We start from the raw sequence: 23625 nt of genomic DNA on the forward strand, positions 1-23625 counted from the left end.
GCTCGGTGATATTAATTCTCCTTCCACAATTTTGTTTAGTACTTCAAAACCTGAGATAGTTTAGCTCAACCCTGTAGGTTACAGCTGTTTGTGCTGGTTTTTTCCTACTTCAGTTAGGTTTTTGTTCTTCACAGAAATGACTTTCTTTTATCTGTATCAAACTGCTTTGTACTATTTTTAGCTTACTCTCTGTTGTGTAAGTAAATAAGTTATATTTAACTGTTACTCAGGTAATGTAGCTTCTCCAAGTGCATGAAGTGACAACTTTTTATGATGTAATAAATCATGTGTTAGTCAGAATCAGGTTACTTTTGAATTCCCAGAAAAAGTGCTCACGGAATGCTGTGGAAGTCTCATAATTAGTGCAGTCTTTTTTCTGGCTATTAAATATTTGTAATTTTCCAATTAAAAACAAGTACTTGAAGAATGCTAGGACATCTGTGTATTTTAACTTAGCAGGATTGTTTTGAAAAGAACATACAAAGATCTCAACATTTTTTTTTATTGTTATTTTTTGAGAGTGACAAGTACCATTTCACCACCTGTACTAAACAGACTTCTTTATCTCTGGGTGTTAGCCTGCATTCTGTTATCACTGGTCATCGCAATATGATGAAGTGGGAGCTTGGAAGCAAATCTTTTAGAGGATTCTATGTTGGCAGCTTCCATGAGCAGCTCACACAGACACGGAACCACACTGACTGAATCCTCTCACTGCATGTTCTGTTACAAAACACTGAACTGTATTATCTGCTTTCTAAAAAAACTTTTAAAATCTCTGAGAGAGCAAGTTCTCTCTGATGTATAAGATAAAGGGACCTAAAGTATTTTGCATTTGCATTCTAGCTGCTCTGTGAATAGAAAGATAAGAAAGTTTTTCACTCTTTTGTGCTGTAACACTAACAACATGTCATCATTGCTGCTAATTATTATTTATTATTAATACAACTGTATAGATGTGAATTATTATTGCCTCTCATTAGTTTATGTTAAATTCTGTGGGATTTATTGTTCATCTTCAGTTGCCAGTTTCTGGAGCCATTTGATTGGAATCCGAGCCAGAGAAGTCCTGGCGTTGATTGCCTTGTATGATAAAATGTCTGGATTTGTGGATGAGAGGAGAGCGATGGATACCTTTTACCTCAACGTTAAGCAAGGCTTTTGACACTGTTTCCCACAGTATTGCTATAGTCAAGTTAGGATGTTACAGTCTGGATGGGTGGACAACTAGATGGGCAAATAACTGTTTTGATAGTCAAGTTCGGAGGGTAGCAGTTAATGGATAGCGTTCTAGCTGGAAGCTGGTAACAAATGCTGTACGTCAGGGGTCTATACCTGTTTAAAGTCTTTATCAGTGAGGCAACATCAAGTTTGCAGATGACACCAAGTGGGGGGACCAGTTGATGTCTTAAAGGGCAGAGCTGCCATTCAGGGGAACCTAGACAGCGAGGGAATTGACCAACAGGAATCTGATAAAAATGGATTGAGTTCAGGGTAAGGCTACAAAGGTTGTTGTGGGCTGGAGCACAAGTCCTATGAGGAGAGACTGAGGGAGCGGCGCTTGTTCAGGCTGGAAATGGGGAGGCTTTGAGGGGATCTAGCAGCAGCCTTCCAGTGCCAGTAAGAAGGTTATCAAGGAGTCAGAGCTGGGCTCTTCACAGTGGTGTGTGGCAGGAGGACAAGGGATAATGGGTATAAGTTGAAATGAGAGAGCTTCGAAGTGGTCATAGGTCCCATGAAGCCAGTCAAATGTGTGAACAGCTTGCCCAGAGAGGTTGTGCAGTCTCCATCCTTGGCGTTTTAGACCAAACTGAATAAAGCCCTGAGCAATCTAGTCTGATCTTATAGCTGACCATGCTTTGAGCAGGAGGTTGGACAATAACTTTCCTGAGGTCTTCTCCAATTATGATATAAAGAAAACTAAAATAGAAATAAATTTTAAAAAGAAATAAAAATATTTCTATCTTTGTCCATTTGCTGTGTACTTTCAAGGTGTCTGTCAGCTGTGCATTTTTGTTGAGGGAGGAGTAGTTGTAAAATGTTTTATCCAAAGAACCTCTGTTCCCTTGCTGATGCTTTACAAAAGAGTGATTTCTCTGTTTAAGCTCATATTTTAAGTGCATATGAAAGATGGTTTCTAGGTTATCAATCTAGTCACATACAGATGTGAGCAGAATGTCCTTTTGCTCTTTGGCAGGCAAAAATTGGGACTTGACAGCAGCTTTGAGTGACTATGAACAGCTCCGACAGGTACACACTGCCAACCTGCCACAGGTGTTCAATGAGGGCAAATACTACAAGCAGCAGGAGCCAGAGCAGCCTCCCCAGGTGACAAAGGCTGAGCGACCCTGCCTGCAAAGGCAGGATGACATTGCTCAAGGTAAGAGCTCTTCTCCAGGGCTTTTATGGACAAGCAGCTTTCTAGCTTGTCTGCTCGCACGTTGTGGTTGTCTGCAGGGAGTTGGAAGTCATTTGCCGTCAGCCTGTGAACTGTGTCATTGTGATGGGATTCACAGGGCTGCTGCTGGACCATACGTTTCACGTGTTTCTGTTGTCATGAGCTTTGCCTCAGTTCTGCAAGTTGTTATTTTAATGTGTGATTAAAGTACAAAAAATACGTTGTCCCCAAGCAGTCTTGTGGTACATGTAAAAGTAATTAATTAGAGGGTGTCACAGACCACTATTGTATGTAGGTTTTTTATGCTTATTGAGACCAAAAAAAAAAAGGTTAAAAAAAATCCATATTTCAGTCTTTGCATTCTTACGCACAGTATGTGATTAGGGTGTATGAAATCTATGAATAACTTTCAGCCTTAAAATTTTGTTCCTTTTATGGTTCCACAGAAGACAGGACAACCTCCTATCCCCTGCCAAATAGAAATCGAAATCTTGAGAAAAGTGAGTCAACTACGGCTAGCAGTTGACTTCCAGTACAGGATGATAGCATTAGAATTTACTTTTTTTGTTTGCAGATCTTTTAGAGGTTTTCTTTCAGGTCACTATCTCTCTGAGACTGCTGGAATGCATTTGTTTATATTAATTTATCAAAGAACTGTAGTCTACACCAAAATACACAGCTTGTCATGTAGGGAGGTAATAGCACTAGCTTGGCGATGGCTTTCTATGCAATCATTAGAAGGAACAGAAAGTCTTCCCTTCTCCTGCTGGCTCTTCCCTCCTATTAAACAGGAAACGGCATCAGCACTTAGGAGTGTCAGTAAAGCTCTTTTAAAATTGATAACTTTCATTGGTAGAAAAGGAACTGTAGTGCTTCTAAAAGCACTGAATACAAATAAAGGGAGGAAGAGTTGATAAAACTGTGTCCCTTTATCCTCATTAGGATATAGCTCACTCTAAAACCCCATGTTATTAAAACGCACAGTTTACACTGAAATGGCCATTTGATTTTTCTGTGGGTGTAGTAGGTAGTGTGGGGTAAGTCTGGTTTTAAATGCCTGGACTGACAGTAACTTTGCTACCAATTCAATGCATAACTGATGACTTTGTGATCAGAGAGCCACCTCTCACTGAAATGTGAAACTGGAGTGAGGAGGATGTTCAGGGAGGAGCAGAGAAGGGAAAGGAGGGTCTCGGTATGGACCAAGTACTTGGAGTGGAGGATGCAGCCAACAGGTGAGGGCTGGACCGTGGTGAGAAGGGGTGATGGAGTGGTAACAAGGGGATGTCAAATAGAGATGCTATCCTATACTTCACTTCCCTGTTTAAAAGTGATTTAGCTGAGATGTACAGGGAGAAGAAAGAAGTGCAGATATAATCAAACCTTCTCCCCCTCGCCCCCAATTTAGGATATTTTAGGGAGTGCAATTTAGCTCTTAAAATTAGAAAAACTTCGATCCATTAGAGAAACAAAAGTTCACTAACCCCAAGAAAATAATTTTTTTAATAACCATTAGTCAGTTCAAGATGTTTTAAAAACACTATTAGCTTAAGTGATAAGCTGCATTTAAGCTTCTTTGTTAATTTCTGAAGGCACAGAAGTACGGGAGTTTCTTTTATTTTAATACAGCATTGTACATGTTTGAGAGTTGATCACTAAAGGCTAGTTTATGGTAGTATTTATGAAGCTACGGAGGTGAAGTTGCACCGAATAGTTTTTTACAAAAGTTTCCAGTATGATAAGATACCCATTTCCAAGGAAAATCAATGAAAATATTATCTAACTTAACTTTATGTAAATCCCACCAAGAAGCTTTCTGTGTATTCAAAAATGTTAGAAACTCCATAAACCTGGTGTCAGCTCACTAATAAAACTCAGTAAAATGCTCAGGAGACTTTCTAGTATCAGTTTAAGATAAACCCCATTGCAAAGGATGGCTAGAGAGAACGCAACTCAGTAGATGACCTGAGGTCAGTCTGTTTGAAGCACAGAAAGGCAGTGGTACTGTGGTTCTCAGGAGTGCCACTTCTCAGATGCAGAAAGAAACTTTATGCTGAATGTTAAACTTGTGAGAGAAGGATAGTGACATTTGATGAACATAAATTTTAAGCAGCTACAAAATGTTCATTTCAGTTTTTAAAAAACATAAACAGGAGTACAGGGCAGAAACTAAACAGAGCGAAAAGATCTCTATCAGTTTTAACTGAACAATTCATGGTTTAAGCACTTAAAAAGTATTTCTGTCACCCATTTGCTGATACCAGAACTGAGGCCATATGGTAAAGTGAAATGATATGATAGTAATATTTTGTCCCTTTCTTAACAGTTTAATGTTTATTTTGTTTTAATGGCCCTTTACTGTTTCTTATATAGCATTTGTCCCCAGAGAAATTAAATAAATTATAAGATATTAGCTCATAGTTGTTTTGATAAATTAATGGATTCTTTTGTACCAGGCTTGTTAATGTCATCATTCTTTTTGCACTGTGTATTGTTTCTTGGATCAGGATTTTAGAAAACACATATGCATAAAAACGGCATTTGTCTTAAATTCAGCATAATGATGTTAAAATTGCTTTCAGATAGGTTGTTCTGAGATTAAAACTGTATGGCACGTTCGATATGAAGTGATTGTGTAACGCTGGATTTTTTGATTCACAAGAAGTCAGCTTAAATTAAGAGTTCAAAACATTAATTAATTAGCATCTGTCTGCCAGTAAATGTTTCTTCTGATGCATCTTTGGAAACTTAAGATATATTAAAAATTTTTTTCATAGATGTACTTGTCTTTCATATCTTGTTACTTTTACTGTTTATCTATTTTGCTAGAAGGAGAGTGAAGTTCCTATGACTTGCCATAGGGATCCATAGTAAGAACTAAGCAATCTTTTACAGTAGGGAAATAACCCAAGAAAGGTAACAAACAAGAAGTGGAATAAATTCCTGAGTGAAATGAACAGGCATTCTCCAGACTTGGTGTTGACTGGTCTTCTATGTAGTCTTACGGCTATAATACCTCTTTTGTTTCTTTACAGAAAAGCGTCTTTCCAGAGGTATTTCTCATGCTAGCTCAGCCATAGTCTCCCTTGCTCGATCACATGTAGCAAATGAGTGCAGCAATGAACAGTTTCCTTTGGAGATGCCCATCTACACATTCCAACTACCAGACCTTAGCGTGTACAGTGAAGATTTCAGAAGCTTCATTGAACGTGACTTAATTGAGCAGGCAACAATGGTTGCTTTGGAGCAAGCAGGTGGGTAAATACTTGAGATGTCAGAAGCTGGGCAATCCGACATTTTGGTTGACGTTTCTAATCATGCTTCATTTCTGGTGCTTGCACATCCTGCATGGAAAATAAATGCGAGAGAGTAAAAGCAAATACTGTGCTCTTTGCAAAATGACACATACCCTGATCCTCTGTTTCTTTTAAAATGTGATAGAGAAAACTGTCAAATTTACTTAATAAAACAAAGAAATTGAGGGAGGAAGGACAGGAGGACTGTTGGAAGGTCATGCAATAGAGAAGGACATGAGTCTGGATGGTCGGAAGGGGTTGGTACTTCCAGTTCTCGTGAGAAAATTACATTGCAATGACTAACAAAGGAAACATCTTCAAGCTCTGTTGCAGCTTGAAAAAATAGTTTTAAAATATGTATTTTATGCATTGATTATTATTTTTGCAATAAGAAACTAAATAATTTTAAAGTAATAATTATTGATATGGGAAAAAGGTGAAGAAATTTAAAATTAATTTATCTTTTTAAGTTTTAAGTCAGTTTTGAAAGATATGGAGAAATGTATTTAAAATTAGTATCTGTGCCTTATGAAATAGCAAATGTATTAATGAACCATGAAATGAACACATCTATATAGTGAAATGCCCAACTCTGGTGATATAAAGGTATAAAGGAGTTATAAAACCAGATTTCATGGCTACCTGTGGAGTACTGAACAGCCAGTTGCTTTTTTTTGTTGATTGCTATACTGGCTTGTGTAATGCCACGTATTCATCTGAGAGTTCATTCTCAAAACTCTGTGCGTAGTCCTACTGTGTGTGTGTTCAAACTGATAAACTGTTGCTTGTTATTGATTGGGGCACTGCATCATAGTATTTAGGCAGGACCTCTGCTAATCTGGTGTCACACTGAGAACTTACCATGTATTGTCATATGCTCGTTTTTTGGCTTTGGTATTTCAAAAGCAAGACATACTTAGAGAATAGCATCAAAGAGTAAATACTTTAAAAAAATCCAACAGTATTCAGAAGGCCGCCTTCTGGAAAAAATAGCAGTATAAAATAATGCAGGAAGGCTACCAGGCAACTATGAAGTATGAAAACTGTCAGTCAGCTATCAAGAAAATACATCTAGTTTCTCTAGGAACCAGCTAACACAAGAAGGACAGGGGAAAAAACATGATGGCTCTTCCTCTGGCAGCTCTGCCAAACACTCCGAATTCCACAGGGCTATCAGAAGATACCTTGCTACAGTATCATTAGTGACCTACCTGCTTTAGTGGAATTACAGCCTTTAGAGTCATTTAATGCAAGAGTACAAACTAGAGGATCACGGTGGTTTTCTGACCTTAAAATCAGGGAATATGTGAATTTAGAGCTCACATCTTCTAATTCATATAGAGCTGGCTGGCTTTGAACTTGAAATAGGGCTGCAGAAACTACTGAATTTTCTGCCTCTTAGCATTCCTCTCTCAAATCTCTCTCTCAAAATTAGAGTAAATAATTTATTCTTTCCTTCACGTTACTTTAATTAGGGCAATAACTTGACTCACACTGGAAGAGTCCCTTCCTCCCCAGAGCCTCTCACATCCTGGAAAGGAGGTTGTTTTGACTGTTTGAAGTGCTTGTGGTTTTGATTGCAGGTACTCATTCTTGTAGCCTACGTAGACTTAGTTTACTTATGTGAGCATTTCATTCAAATAAGCTGGAACTTCCTGGGAAACAGTTCTTCAGGTCAAGTAAGCGAAACAGGTCAAACAGTGAATGTTTAAGAAAATCATGTAAGACTTCATGTAAACTGACCTTTTGTCTCTATTTAAGACATAAAGATATTCAGTTTCCTTTTATTTCCTGCCTATTTTAGACGTATTGTTGTCTGAAACGAAGAGAGTGAATTATTAGGGAAGTCATTTAATGTTAGACATTTTATTGCCTCCTACCAACAGAGGGCCCAGTTTGACTATGGTTTAGTCAACGACACAAAAAAATTAACAGATAAGGTGTGTTCCCTGCAAAGGGCCTAAAATCCATTTCAAAACAAACCAAACCCCATGAAGGACAGTAGCTTCTGTAGCTGAGGTTGGGGATATTGTTAAAGGAAAAGGGGAGAGGTGTGTACTTGGGTTTAAGGGCATGAATTTCAAGAGAAAGGGAAAGAAAAAAGCTGATTAGGCAAAAGGAGGAGGAACTTTCTCAGGAACAAAGAGTAGCTTACTAGACAGAAAGCATAGATTGGGAGAGCGAAATTACTATTGACAGACTGTCGCACATATTGTCTGAAGTGGCCGTATGAGCTGGATGTCTATAAAAGCCTGTAAGGTTTTTATATTCCCTTTTTATATGCTTAGGCACTTGCTGCCATTACATCTATATGTAAAAGGATGTTCAGGTTACATCCTACCTATATAGAAACTCAGAGCAAAATTCCTGATACACTCAGAAATGCTGTGTGAGATTATAAAGGAAAGGCCCAGATAAAGGCGGTATGATTTACTCACTCTCTGCTGCATCAGTGTATCCTCTACTTTTTGTGTGATTGGTTTCTGAATATTTCTCTTAGAGGATAGAATTCATCACATTCATAAAGGGATTTGGGGGTTTTATGCATCTTACACACTCAGCTGTCCATTATTGCCTGAATGGGAATGAGGTCAACTTGTTAGTAATGTGCAGACTGATCTCTGAGTGCTCTTGCAGTAATCAGCGTGGTTCTTCGATGGAGGATGGCTCAGATAGTGATAATACTAAATGAAGTCTGTGTGAAAGGAATTTTGTAATTCTAAATATTTTGCTGCAGCAGGTTGATTTTCATTATAAACCTGTGTTTCCCCTGTGTGTCATTAATGTGTAGGCTGACACAAAGAGAAATATGAAAACTGCTGCTGTACTGATGAGTTCAAAAAACCATAGAGTAGGCAGAAGAATGGCTGGTCTAACACAGTGTTCTTAATGAAAAGAAAAAAGTTTCTATTGCAGCGCTGAAATAGAATTCTAATACAAAATTAAAAGTAAAGTATATGAACTTTCAAGAATATTGCTTTCCTACACTTTTCTTTCTGGGCTCGGGTTTGTGTTTTCTATGAAGCATCTTATACAGCTACGAGCAAAATAAACAGTAATACATTATTAAGCCTGGGTTTCACATCCCCAAAACCAAATCCACCAAAATTCTGGAAATGTTTGATTTCAAACTGTTAAAAATCAAGTTTTGTTAAAGAAAAATTGGTGCCTTTTCAGGTTGTAGAAACATTTTCTTATCCCAGAATTTTTAACAGATTGTCACACAGTATATGCAGAGTGCTGGACTGCAGCAATTATAATTACAAGAGAACTGTATTAATTTCCTGATTTCCAAGCTTTGAAATGCATGCTTGTATAATTCAGTTCTAATATGAATGACAAATATTGTAAACAAATGAAGAAAACCAGTAATACTGGATCTGCAGTTACTTGCAGATAAGTGAACTTGGTATCAGTTACCTGCAGCCAGTTAGACATAGTCATATATTTCTGTGCCATCTTATTTTATGATCTTCGATTTGCATTCTGGTCAGTAGCTTCTGTGACAGAGTCACTGTTGCTTATGCATCAGACTAAAAGAGAAGCATTTACTTGATTGCTCAGTTTTACTTATTTCTACATGCACAGCTCAATATTACATTTCAGGGACATCAGTAAATATGAATAGCCTTGCAGATGCTACTGTGAAGCTGATTTCTAGGCTAAACTAGACTATGTGAAGCTGATTTCTAGGCTAAACTAGACTAAAAGAGAGAGCTCGTACAAGAAGGTCCTTTCTTTGAAGTACAGAAAGTGTATTGATAAATGCTTTTACTATTCTGAGTGAGCGGAGTAATCCTCTGTTGACTTAGCCAGTCAGTCCTGTGCACACCCCAGAGCAGTTACTGCTGTTGGATTCCAGAGGGGAGTTGACGAGTGTTTAAGGTGAACCACTGCTTTTGAGAATATATGGGGTGTCCGGAATTAGACTTGCTTTGGAAGTTGAAAATGTTATTTTGTGACTTTCTCGTCTTGGGGAATGGATGAGAGGTAGATTTCTGGAAAGATGATGTTCTGGAGAAAGGAAAGAAAGGCTGGTTTTAGCCTAGTTTCTTAAGGAAACTGAGCTTGTGTCAGCAAGCTGTCTCTTAAGATTTGTACCCCTGTTTATTTTTTAAATTTAACTCTGCCAATTTCAAACATACTTGTGAGTAAGCTTTTACAAGTTTCATGAAAATAAGAAGCTAGCTTATTTTTAGTATTTCCATAGAAGAAAAACTTGCAATGTGAATATTGTTTATTAAACACTACAGAATCTATATGGGAAAGACCTGCAGAATGCCCAACCATAAATAAAAGAAAAGCCATCGGAAGTCTCACCTTTAGCCACATGTACGACAAGCACAGGAAACCAGACATTGAGTCCCACAGTGCACAGATCGACTTGTTTTCCTCAGTGAGATGTCTACTCTGTCAGTGTTTCTGAGGAGTTGGCCTAAGACTGGTTTATTTAGCTGTATGAAAGAGGACTGTTAATAACACAGTGAAGTGCGTTAAAAGACAATCGCACTCAATCTGAGGTAGAATTGTACAAACTGTGACGTGACACTTCACACTTTTTCCCGTCTTTAAGCATCCTTGTTTTTCTCTTAATGTGTATTCCATTTTTTCTGTAAGAATTTTGATACGATAAACGCACAGTGGTGTTGCAGGCAAGAAACTGACTGTTTGCCTTGGAGGCAGTGATATGCAATCTAGCTTTGCAGTGAAACTTCAACCATGCTCAATCATATAGAGCTTGAGAGGGGGCTCACCTTTTGTAGCACCTCCTTCTCCCCTGTCGAGAGTTATATTAAGCTGCTGTTTACTAAGTCCTTGTAACCTTTTGGTGGTTAATTCTACCAGAAAAAACCCGAGTCTATAAAGCCGTGTAGTTTATTAGTAGCTTAAACCAGAAAAAAGAAAATATGGACTGGAGAAAATGAAAAGGGGAAAAAAGGATTTATGCAGAGTTTCTACAAAGGTTCTTTAGTATTATGTAGCCTCATGTTTGTTTTGAATTTGGTTGGTTTGTATGCACAAGGTTTGCAGTACGCATGTTTGGGCAATGAATACTTTAGTAAACTGGAGGGCAGCTCTGTAAGAGCATCTTTATGGGATAGTCATGAACTAGAGTAATTTCTGTTGCATATTTTTATCTTCTTGTTTATATTGTTAATGGAGTTTTGCATAGAGGACATTATGCTGAGTACTTTCTTACCTTCTATAGTACCAGTGCATAAGGAGCTGATATCAAAAGCCCAACCTGGCCCCTGTTAATACTTGAAATGCATTCACTGTTCTCTGCTGCCTTCTTTTTGAGCCATTCAGGTCATATAACCATCTAGAATCCTCTTTGGCAATTTCCTCTCATAAATCCTGTGGCAAGAAGCAATACACCTGTGGCTTGTAATACAATATGGAGGCTTATGAAAGTAACACTTAAACCTTTCTAGAGTCTCTTAATAATACTCCAACATTATGAATATTGTTGGGTAAAACCCGTGTTTTAAAATATTTCTTATTTACTTTTCCTCAAATACTGACTTTTTCAACCCAACAGTCACATAAGGCCAGCTTATATTCACGCCTACAGTTGTAGTGGGTTTACAGTAGGGTAGCTTTTGTTGTTTGCATCTTGCCCTGGGAGTCATCAGATAGTAGATTTTTAAAGCAGTGATATTGTCTGTTTTCTAAAGTTTGCAAAACTTTCTCTGAGATTCAGCTTACCTTCTTTGCATAGAATACAAGATACATATCTGTTTCTGTATCAGAATGATTGGTCCTTGTTGGGCCCTGCAAATAAGGGAGCAGGGGGAGCCAATATGTGCTTTGTATTATGTGAAGTCTGATACACACTATGTAGTGCAGGACTAGGATAATATCAGAATACAGAAATAGTTGGCAGTCTTCAGCCACGGGGATACTAGATTCTGTTAATGTTTCTTTTGAGTTTGCACCTGAAGTCTTAAGTGTCATGCAAAGAAAGGGCAATATTGTGTGCTTGTGTCTGCCTCTCTGATTCTGTGTTGCTACATTATAAACCTGGATAGGACTTTCAGTCTTTATCTTAATTTTAGATGAAATTTTAATGCACTAGAGTATGGCTATATTAATTTTCACGGTATTTTTGCTGTAAAACAACAGATCAATTTCTTGAAATGGTGTTTTTTAAGATCAAATAGATTTTGTGAGAAAGTAAGAAGCAAGATCAAGCAGGAGACCAACAGAGGGAGGGAGAGTGAGAAATGGTTCTAGTTTGTCCATAAATACTGTCTTATCAAAGCAGACAGAAATAAGCCTGAGACAGAACTGTTTCCAGTTTTCATTTAAGCTCCACTTTCCTGTTGTTCCCCTAGAGGGATCCACTATAACCACTACATTTGAAAACTGAAAATGCACTGCTTTTTTGTTATAAGCCCATGCATTTTTGCTAATTTTTTAGTCAGCCATAAGCTTTGTGATGTTAACCAACCTCAGAAACACTTTTTGCATAATCTGCTTGAAAGCAGATCACTTTTATAGAAACCTGTTATTCAAAAGATTCATGAACACCAGATTTTGAAGTTTATTACCAATAGCTGCTAGTTAATCTGCAAAGCAATACCACTCATTATTCCCTTAAGTCCTAAGGTCTGTCTGTTTTACGCCTTGTAACTGTGCTTTAAGCAGCACCTTGGTACAACTTATTACTGAATATGATACCACCTGCAAAAAACAGGTGGTGAGTTGTTATTTCACAGCCTGCAGACACAGGAGTTGCTAAAACTGATAACTTGTTATTTCAGATTTATCTTTGCCAAAGGCTATCCAATAGCACTTTAAATTAAGCTGCTTTAATGCATATTTAATTCAGAACTCAATAAACCTAGTCTGAGATGTTGGGCATTTACAAACTAGCTGCTAAAATCATATGAGGATTACCAAATGTATTTAGTTATTGGTCCGCTATGCAGCTTTATCCTTTACAGTACAGTAACTCTCAACCCATACTGACTAAGTCAAATATAATTACATAGTTCTAAGTACCCGGAACAAGTAACTGGGGGCATGTATTAAAATATTGTTGTAGTATTTTTCGTGCGATATGTATTACCTGCCGGTACAAATAAACTTCAGTATAATTTTGTAATGAAAACATATTAATGGAGAAAAGTGGGGGGTTTTATTGCTTGACCTTATTTCTGTTTACCTTTTGAGACTTTATTACTGTAACATAACCTGCGATCTGTGTATGGGAAGCCAATGTTGATTATGTTTGGGAACTGATACCAAGACTCATAATGGTATTTAGGCAATGAACTCCTTGCAAATCCATCCCTGCATGCAGCATATGAGAATGGAAGACACAAATTAATTAAAGCTGCTCTCTTCTTATTCCAGATACATTCAGAGAATAGTTAAAGTTTGTCTGCCTCTTACTTCTAGTCTTTTCAGGTTTCACTTCTGACATGACATTTAAGTTTATTTGGCAGAAAGGATGTTCGTGATTAACCCTCAACATAACACATCATCGCTGTATGCCTATACGGAGTACACATCCTGTTTTAGTATCCACTCCACCATTTTAATAGATGCTTTCTTTTCAGGACGACTAAATTGGTGGTCCACAGTGTGTACAAGCTGCAAACGTCTTCTTCCCTTGGCTACAACAGGTGATGGAAACTGCCTCTTGCATGCTGCATCTTTAGGTAAGGGAGAGTCTGTACATGAAACCTTCTGCCAAACATATTTACCACTTTTCTTTATCCCCAGCAAAAGCTCAGAAACACATGGGATGCAAAGACTCCGACTAAAAGCCTGGTTCTGGAGCAATAAATTTCACTTAAGTACATGCTTGTGGGAGGAAGGTAAAAGTTTTATCAGGTTATAAAAGAAGTAAAATTGGAACAGTATCCAAAACCATATCTCATAAGCACCAGTGATTTGCATTTTCCTTACAGAGCCCAACCTAACAGCTCTGGAACAGGCAAATTCCAGGTGCTTCTGCAGGACTGCCCTCGTTGTGGGCGAGGAATTGCATTCATTCTCTGGCAATATCTAGCCATTATCTCTGTTGGTTCCTTGTAGAGTTTAGTATATGGGAAACAGAGTTTGGGGTGAATTAAAATAATTTCCAGTTGATTAATAATCGTTAATACAAGATCTTTGAGGCCTTTCTTCAAATCAAATAATAGAAACTTGTGAAACTGAAAGTCTTTGATATGCTTTCTATAAGCTAACCTGCTATGAGGAAACTCACTTTTTAAATACTAACCTATTATGAGGAAATGTACTTTTTTGTTGCAGTTGCTAAAATCTTCCACCAGCAGAACTCCAAAAGGTGACTTTTTTAAAAACACTGGAATTTTTAGTTTGAAGAGACTCTTCTTTTTGAAAGAAGTAGTAAGAAAAGAGTTTTGCTGTTTCCAAGGATCCTTTCATCTTTGTCCACTTCATTTTTAATTAGGAGGAATTGTATATTATTTACAGCAAATGTTTGGAGTATTTTGACTTGCGAAGTCTTAAATAAACATTTAATGCCAGCAGCTGACAATATGGTAATTGAAATGTGGTTGTCTATGGGCACATGTCTTGGTAAGAGCTCTGCTCTCTTTTGTTGTAGAATACTATTCTCAACTACATGAAGATGTTTTATTATCTTACAATGAGCTTCAAAGCCCGTGGCTGGTTATATTTTTAGACTTCCAATCATCTTGAATGCTCGTCTCTTAATTTGGATGTTGAAGCCAAAAGAAATTTACCATCATGCTGTGTAAGAGTTGGAGGCCTTTGGTATCATCTGCGATTCACAATATGCCTGCAGTTGACATTAGCATTCTTGGGTCTGCAGTCTCTGTTGGCAACTACAGCTAAAACCAACCTGTGCACTGAATATTCTGTTGCCTGCAGCAAAGTTGAAGTTGCCTGCAAGCAAACACTGAAACAACTCAAATCCTTAGTCATTCCTTAATCGAAGTTTAAACTTTATTAGAATTCCTCCTTGTTGTTCATTAGCTTATCTATATTGACTGTTTCTTTAGGAAACCTTAAAAATAATGAGTGAATTATTTGCCAAGGAGAAAGTTAAATAATGTATAAGCTATGCTTCTTTTGCTAATAGAGCAATACTAATTGTCTTAGTACTTACTATTTCTATTTCACTGTAGCTTCTTTAAAACTGAATGTCGTCTTGTGCTACTTCAGGGATGTGGGGATTTCATGACCGGGACCTTGTTTTACGTAAAGCACTCTATACTATGATGAGAAGTGGAGCTGAAAGGGAAGCACTGAAAAGAAGATGGAGATGGCAACAGACCCAGCAGAATAAGGAGGTCTGTATGGTCTAAAGACAGTCTTGTTAATATCATCTAGGGTCAAAAGCATTCTTCTGAATTTCCGTGTGAAAGTTTTAATGGCTATCAAATTCCTTGTGCTTCCCTTTTGCATGGGGAAAGAGATACTTGTATTTAGAATTTTTGTATCAGAATGCAAATGTGTTTGTAGCTTTGTGGGCATAAATATGCGCAGTTTGTGCCTACGAAGGTCTAAGATTAGTTTGGAACCTGTAGAAAATTTTGAGTTGCAAAATTAAACGTATAATTTAGCTATCACAAGCATTATAAAATGAGTGGAAGAAATCAACAAAAGAAAGAAAACCCCATTTAGGAAAGATTCCCCAGAATGGTGAATTAGGATTCTTAGAGCTGTGACCAAATATTGAGTGGATGTTTCTTAACTAAAATCATGTGTAGATTTGGTATGACTGTTGATTAAAAGCTGAAGATGTCTGTGCCTAAACAGTGGCTAGAAAAGCCAATTTTAGGAGTAATCCTGAATGCAATCAAGTGAATACACTTAAATGTTTGTGACTTATTTGTAATATGCTTTTTGTGGCAGCAGTCAGTGAGAACACAGCTGAGCTGTTGCTGACTTGGCCACTTCAGGCTGCCTGAAAACACCGGGGCACAGAAGCACTTATATACCCTTTTTGCTCTTGAACAGAGGGAGAAAGCATCACCTCTCTGCAAAGGAGGGCATTCATAGTAGTTCCATATATTGGGGAAGAAAGCAAACCTCCAGAAATGGGCAGTAAAGCATGCTAACCATGGTTGCAAGGAGTTCACGTGGATATGAATAATTGGATCTCCAATAGTGGAGCGCTGTGTTAGCAGCAGCAGACCCACATCTAGAAATGTAATCCAGTATACAGTTAGTGGTTTAGATCTTTTTTTAATAAGTTAATATTCTTTCACCTGAATAGAAATGTTGAACCATTAATGGTCCAAGATACTAAACCGTATCATGTACGAAGCTCAAAATAAGTTAGTCGTAAATACTACTGCAGAACTCTGCTTATGTTTTGTACCAGCATAATCGTAAAGGTATTTCATTCTCTCCCATAGTCAGGTTTAGTGTATACAGAAGAAGAATGGGAACGGGAATGGAATGAACTGCTTAAACTGGCATCAAGTGAGCCTCGTACACATTTCAGCAAAAATGGTGGCAGTGGTGGTGGGTAAGTTTAGAGTATGACAAAATCTTTTAGTCTTTGTTCTCAGTAGGAAAACAATACAGTACAAATGAATGAAGATGTTTCTAGGACCATCAAATTGTCTTGTCAACTGGTTGCGATTTTTTTTTTTTTTTTTGCATGGTAGAATATAATTATCTAAATATCCCATTATAATATTTAGCATTTTGATTAAGTTTCCTTGTACAGTTATCACACTAACTTGAGGTTACTTTGCATCCAGAAGAGCCTGGATTTCATAAATACCAATTTCTTGGAACGAGCATGTTGGCAGTAGCATTTAGCTTCAAGCAGATGAAGTGCCTCATCTCACTGAAGATATGTAGCTTTTCGTTTGAGGAAGACTTAGCAGAAAGATAGCCACTGCTCAGATATTTTCACTAAAACATGGAATGACAGAGTAACATCACATCTTCAAATAGCATCCCAGAAGAAATTAGTTTGTGCCCGGATATCACCTTGTCTGTGCTTTAGCACAGCTTTAATGTCATCTTCTCATATTCATACATTTATTTCAGTCCTTTTTTGCTTTGTAGTTCAAACAGAAAATCTTCAGAGAGATCATTTTTGAGGGCAAGTCACCAAGTAACTCTTCCCATTTTCTACTTTTAAAATGCTGTTAACCTTAAACATATGGGGGAGGGGGCGAAATAATATTTTTGGTATTAAAGCTAAAGATCAAATATCTGGATCCAGTGTCTTTTTAAACAGAAGGCAGAATATTGAGTTACACTTTGTAGTCTCATGAAACCCTTCTGAAAAATCAATATCCTACATCAATCTTTGAACAGTTATAAAAACCTTTAACTAAACATTACAATAATACTGCACTGACAGGAACAGTTGCCCTTTCTTTGTTTATTCACGCTTTTATCAAACCCATGTACCATAAATAGTGCTCTCAAACACAAGAATTATTTTAAGATTGTAGGAGGGTTTATTTCAAATTAAACTGATTCACTATCATCCTAGTAAAGTTTGATGTTGCTGGAAGGTTCTGCATAGGGTATGTCTGTATTTCTAAGAACCATATCAGATTATTTTCTTGCCTCATTTCACATCTGTTTATCTACATTGATTCCGTAAGAGTATGGCTGATGGCAGCTACTTTGACACTCTGCAAAGTTGCAATGTTTGCCAGTTAATACCTAGTGCTAAAAGGCAAGCAAAGAAAGAGCGTGTTTTCTTGAAGACCAGCTTAGTATGCGTGTTTAATCTTTGTATAATACTCAATTAGTAGCATTTTAGTAAATTAGCTTATTATAAACGGTACCAGAAAATTTGATGATCACAGGGGAAAACCCAGTATTGTCTACTTTACTGCCAGCATCCATTTAGTTTAGATGTTTAGAAGCTATTGAAAACAATGGATAGAAACATATTTGTGAAAAAGTTTAGGATGAAATATATCTACAGCATTTAAATAATGCTGATGCACATATAGAATCTGCTTTAAATAACTGTATGATAAACTATCCCTCACTTTCAGTGCAGTTGTTCCCAAAGAATAGGATTATTGACCAGCCTTAAGAATGCAGAAGCTTTAGTTTTAGTGTCTAGTGTTTTTTACTAAAAATATTTAGTGTTTGTTTACTCAGTAGCTAGAGAAAAACATGCACTGTTTCCCCTGGAGAAAATTGCACGTGGTGATAAGTACATTGACAAAATAGGGCATACAACACAATGAGAGTAATAAAATGTTTAGAAGATATTCTTTGGGCTTTGAAAGAATATTATATTTTCCTTTTAATGCTGTGATGTCAAGGATAGGTAATTCTACCAATGCAGGAGGACATTGTTTAGAAAATTGTCAGCCATAATGTGTCTTGTTTTCTCCTATTTTGAGGCTAAAAAAAAAATTGGTTTTCATTTTATTCTCTAGTTTTCTTTTCTATGTTTGTAGATATTTTCCTCTTGATATGCTTTAGTCTTCTAATCCAGTTCAAGTCACATTTCTGTTAAATTTGGCCATTCACCACCAATCTTCTCTGGCCTTATTCTGTCTATTTCATTTTGTACATTTCATGTACTATGTAGTTTCAGTACCTACCAGTCAGAGATGTCCTCAAATGTTGCATTTGCCAGTCAATCCACCATCTTTACCTTTAGTTCCCAGATACTTAAACAGGGAGTATCACTATTACATAAAGAATTAATTTAAATTGTTTTTAATGTTCTCATCATGGTTTGCATTTATCTTTCTGCAAATCAAAATAAAGTAAGGATAAATAGACAACTATTAATTTTTCCTTTAAAATAATGAAAGAGGAATCGGGCAAGAAACTTAGCCTAAGACAGAATGAATGTGACCGAATGAGTTATCTTCTCAATTTAATGTACCCCTGTTCAAAACAGAGCCCTTGAGAAGGAAAAGGAATATCAAAATAGTATTTTTGAGATGGGGTATATTACATTCTCTAGGTACTCTATTGAGAAAGCTTGCAAATTAGCCTTTGAATTGTAGATGAGGCATTCTCCTTTCGTGTCAGAATTAGCTAAAGCATCAGAAGCTCTATCTGCTTCGAAAGAACTCAGTGACGAGCCTAAGTCTGGAATTATGGTGCCTCATTCACCTGCAAGTTCCTTTTAGTTATTCTTCAGAGTGAACTACATGCAAAGATGATCAGCAATTGTCACTAAATCTCCAAAAATTGCTTCTTTGAGAGAACTCTCATTCTGAGGCTTGGAAGTTGGAAAAAAAAGAAGATAAAGGGAACACAGAAAAAACTAGTTCTTAAGTTCCTGTTTCCAACAAGTAAAATCCTTCAAGCACTAAAGCAGAGCAAACTAATTAACTATGAAGCAGATTCTTGTTTTGAAACAGATTTGCACATCTTTCTGTAAATGTAAAAAATAAACTTCAGATTAACATAATTGTTTCATTTATCACCATTTACAAGCAAAACCAGGGGTATTGAATTGAAGCACCTGCTTTGAAAAAAGGAGAAAATGTCTTGTGGCTTCTGTTTTTGTTAAGAACCTATCCTGCTAAAGAGAAAATTCCAACCCATTCCTTCATTCTACAGACTATTGTCAGTCAGAGATTTCAAAGCCTGTTCTAGTGCTAGATTGAATATCACTGTTGTTATTCACCTCTTGAAAACCTAGTAGAGCTGAAAGCTAGATGTCGTGTTGTGTCGTCGTGAGAGCTAATACAGATTTTTGAAAGTGGATGGTATCCTTGTTTAGTATTAACTGTCACCACCTAGCTAGCTGTCTCATGTGCTGTTGGCACTATCTTATTAATAAAGTCAAGTGATTTTAAATGGGGAAGAAGGGGGGGAATATTGCTGTAATCTTCCCATGTGTCATTAGAGTTTTATTTAAGGCAGAAACCCAGAACATGTAAACAGGAAGTACCTCTCAAACGCATGTAATCTCTGAGGTTTTGGACTTGGTTAAGTATTCAGTGTATTTCAACATAAAATTCTTCGTACAAAACTACTGCATCCATCAAAGACTCTCATCTTGTAGAGAATTTAGTTTAGATCATTTAACAAAGACATTGCTTTAAAACTGTTTTTATTTGATCTGGTTGTCTATTATAGGAGTGTTATTCTTCTTTAACTGTTCAGTATAAGCAGCAACTATAGGGTGCAGATAGAAAAAGGTTCATTATAACAGTATATCTTTTCCTTATTAGCTGAAGCTTCTGATGGCTAATAAATCATAGAATGGCAAATGGTTTGGGTGGGAAGGGACCTTGAAGATCATCTAGTTCCAACCCCCCTGCCGTGGGCAGGGATACCTTCCACTAGACCAGGTTGCTCAAAGCCCCATCCAGCCTGGTCTTGAACACTTCCAGGGATGGGGCATCCACAGCTTCTCTGGGCAACCTGGTCCAGTGCCTCACCACCCTCATGGTGAAGAATTTCTTTCTAATATCTAATCTAAATCTACCCTCTTTCAGTTTAAAGCCATTACCCCTTGTCCTGTCACTATGTGCCCTTGTAAAAAAGTCCCTCTCCGGCTTTCTTGTAGGCCCCCTTCAGGTGCTGGAAGGCTGCTAGAAGGTCTCCTCGGAGCCTTCTCTTCTCCAGGCTGAAAACCCCAACTCTCAGCCCATCCTCATAGGAGAGGTGCTCCAGCCCTCGATCATCTTTGTGGCCCTCCTCTGGACTCACTCCAACAGGGCCATGCCCTTCTTATGCTGGGGGCCCCAGAGCTCGATGCAGTACTCCAGGTGGGGTCTCACGAGAGTGGAGTAGAGGGGGAGAATCACCTCCCTCAACCTGCTGGTCACGCTTGCTTTGAGGCAGCCCAGGATAGGGTCGGCTTTCTGGGCTGCAAGCGCGCACTGCCGGCTCACGTTGAGCTTCTCGTCAACCAACACCCCCAAGTCCTTCTCCTCAGGGCTGCTCTGGACCCATTCTCCGCCCAGGCTGTATTTGTATTTGGGATTGCCCTGACCCATGTGCTGGACCTTGCACTTGGCCTTGTTGAACTTCATGAGGTTCACACGGGCCCACCTCTCGAGCCTGTCAAGGTCCCTCTGGATGGCATCCCTTCCCTCCGGTGTGTCAACCGCACCACGCAGCTTGGTGTTGTCAGCAGACTTGCTGTCCGTGTCACTGATAAAGATATTAAACAGCACTGGTCCCAATACCGACCCCTGAAGAACGCCTCTTGTCACTGGTTGCCACTTGGACATCGAGCTGCTGACCGCAACTCTTTGAGTGTGACCATCCAGCCAATTCCTTATCTACTGAGTGGTCCATCCATCGAATCCATGTCTCTCCAATTCAGAGACGAGGATGTTGTGCGGGACAGAAAAAAAAAATAAGATGGAAATCTTTTCATCTGGCCTATTTTCAGTTGATGTAAATTGTACTTAAGCCAAACGCAGCTTGGAAATAATCAAATTGCCGTGGTGATTCAAATATGCTAGTTCAGACAGCCCTTCAGATCTGAAAACAGTGGCTATCCCACAGACTCTAGAAAAGAGATAAAATTCAAGGCAAGGGAGGGATCAGAATTATGTCATGTTAAAATTAAGTACTAGTACTTGTGTAGTGATTGGGTTTTTCCTTATTTAACAAGTTTTTGTTGAATTCAGAGTACTTCCTATTTGACAGATGGTTGCATCTCACATGCCATAGAAGATGTTTTACACCAAAGCATGCATTCCCACACAACTAAATACAAAATAACATTCAAACCAAAATAATCTAGGGGAAGTTGATTTAGGTTTTCTCTTTTATTATATGCCTTGAAAACTGCTTCCTATATATCAGTTTTGCCTGAGAAAAAAGTTTTGATGTTTTTAAAGACTAACAAAATAAAAATTGGAACTTGAAACATTCACATTCTATATCTCCTTTAGTCAATGCAGTATACCATTTATTTTTTTCCGCTGAAGAAGGGAAATGTCGCACTGCTGTGCAATTTTTTGTGTTTCAGTTGAAGCTCATTGCTGAAATACTGTGTAAGGAAATCAATGGATAGGTTCCTACACCTACCTACAGCACAAATTTGTACTTGCTAGTAAGCTGAGGCTGTGGTATATGTTGGTTTTCATTTTGGGATTCTTAAGCAGGGAAAGAAGAGGTTTCAGAAATGGAATGGTGGCAGATCGAGGTAGAAACTCAGATTATATTCTGGTCTCATGCTTGTACCTAATGACCAGGTTAAAGAGCTTGATACTTGTCATGTTGTTTCAGTATATCTTAGCTGTCTGCAGCCATTGGTCTCATGCTCTGTGTGAATCCTGAAACTTAATCTAAACTTGGAATAGCTGTTACAAGTCTGTTGGACAAACAGAATCTGGAGCATACGTACAGGGGGAAAAAAAAAGCAAGGTTACCATAGGGAGCTGTTTAGAAGGAAATCCAAGGATGTGAAAACAGATCTTGCTCAGAGTTTACAGGCAAAAGAGAGGAACAGACAGCAGATAGCCAGGTGGAACAGCAGGGTAGGTGACTTTCCCGTTTCAGCTTTTTCAGATTTTTTTCATCACTGGCTTCAGTACAAATTGGATTTTCCATAGGAGAGAGAATCTCTTTGGAGTGCCAAGTAGGTGTCTACCCTGTTTGGATTCAAGGTATCAGTGGTCCTGTAGGATAGACTGAGATTTTTTTTTTTTTTCCTCCTTTTTTGTTGATTTGTTCTTACAATCAGGATAAATTATTTAGTCAGAGTGCCCTGGTTGAGCAGGATTCTGCAATGCAGATTTATATGCTCTTATATATGTGGATTTCACTAGTTAAAAATTAACTTTATGTGAATGGAGGAATTCATTTCAGTTTCTTAAATTTCCTTTGCTTCCATGTTATATTGGCAAAATTATTTTGTCCACAATTTTCATGGCGATGTAGTCAGTATAAATAAAGGTCCATGAGAAAAAGTGGAATGATAAGTGGATCAAAGGATGTGGCAGGTTGCTGTGGATACTTGTTAATGATGATTTTTCATTCTCATTAATCTTTAGGAAAATTCATACTGAATCCTCACTAGTGGTACTGAAATAATATAAGATGTCCCACATGAATTAGTGGCAATGGTGAAATAAAATTGAACATTGAAAGCGTTTCCCAGAGAGATTGTGAAGTCTTCCTCCGTGGAGATATTCAAAAGCTGTCTGGACACGGTCCTGGGCAACTGGCTCCAGGTGGCCCTGCTTGGACAGGGGCGCTGGACAAGGTGACCTCCAGAGGTACCTTCCAAACTTAACCACTCTGTGATTCTGTGAAAATGAGCAATGGAAAACAGATGCGTAATAGAAGAGAAGGATTTGAAATGTGTGAATATGATCATAAATAGTGAATCAAGCAACTTGGTGATGTGATACTGAAGAGTAAAAAAGCCCAGTGGAATTTTGGACTTCATGTGCAGTCAGGCTTGACATAAGCTGACCAAAGGGATAAAGGTGCTTCTGATACAGCTGCATCTGGAATATGCCTTTCACTTCTAGAAACCTCATTAACTAGGAGGTGAGGAATAATTAGAGGATTTGAAGAAAAACTTTAGGACTGATAGTCTGGAAATACTAACGTGAGAAAATAGCTGGAAATCTTTGTAGCATATTGTCTTGCCAATAACATGATTCTTCTAACTTCCTTTTGGCTAACGAATTACTCTGAGAGTGTCATAGTGGACTGCAAATGCTGAAAAGCTGTCACAGCCAGCAATGGAGAAGAATTCAGTAAGGAATACGAGAGGAAATTACAAAATGGGAAATTTAGTTTGAACATCAGGAAGAATTTCCTGACAAGTTTGGGAAATGGGAAGAGGGATTCAGGGAAGGAGAGGTGTCTTACTGCTTGATCAGAGAATTTGTATCCTGCATCAGCCTTCTGTTAATAATTTCCATCCTGCTGTGCTCCTAGGTTGGGATGAAAGCTTTTAATGTAAAGTTCCAGGGATGGGCTGGATGCCATCAGACCTGTGAGAAGGTTACTGTATTTGTCCCCCATATTCGAGAGCAGTTATGTTTAGTTACT

At 38.0% G+C, this 23625-nt stretch overlaps 1 protein-coding gene across 2 annotated transcripts in view; it reads left to right on the forward strand.

Moving 5' to 3' along the window:
• Window positions 1-23625, forward strand: part of OTUD7A (OTU deubiquitinase 7A) — a 57348-nt gene that overhangs the window by 17943 nt on the left and 15780 nt on the right. For both annotated transcript variants that reach the window (XM_059824032.1, XM_059824033.1), the window contains exons 2-6: window positions 2198-2380; window positions 5434-5652; window positions 13263-13364; window positions 14860-14987; window positions 16059-16171. In XM_059824032.1, coding sequence (XP_059680015.1) covers window positions 2198-2380; window positions 5434-5652; window positions 13263-13364; window positions 14860-14987; window positions 16059-16171 — 745 coding nt within the window. The remainder of the gene's footprint in view (window positions 1-2197; window positions 2381-5433; window positions 5653-13262; window positions 13365-14859; window positions 14988-16058; window positions 16172-23625) is intronic.

The sequence above is a fragment of the Gavia stellata genome, chromosome 13 (genome assembly GCF_030936135.1).
Source record: "Gavia stellata isolate bGavSte3 chromosome 13, bGavSte3.hap2, whole genome shotgun sequence".
Classification (NCBI taxonomy): Eukaryota; Metazoa; Chordata; class Aves; order Gaviiformes; family Gaviidae; genus Gavia; species Gavia stellata.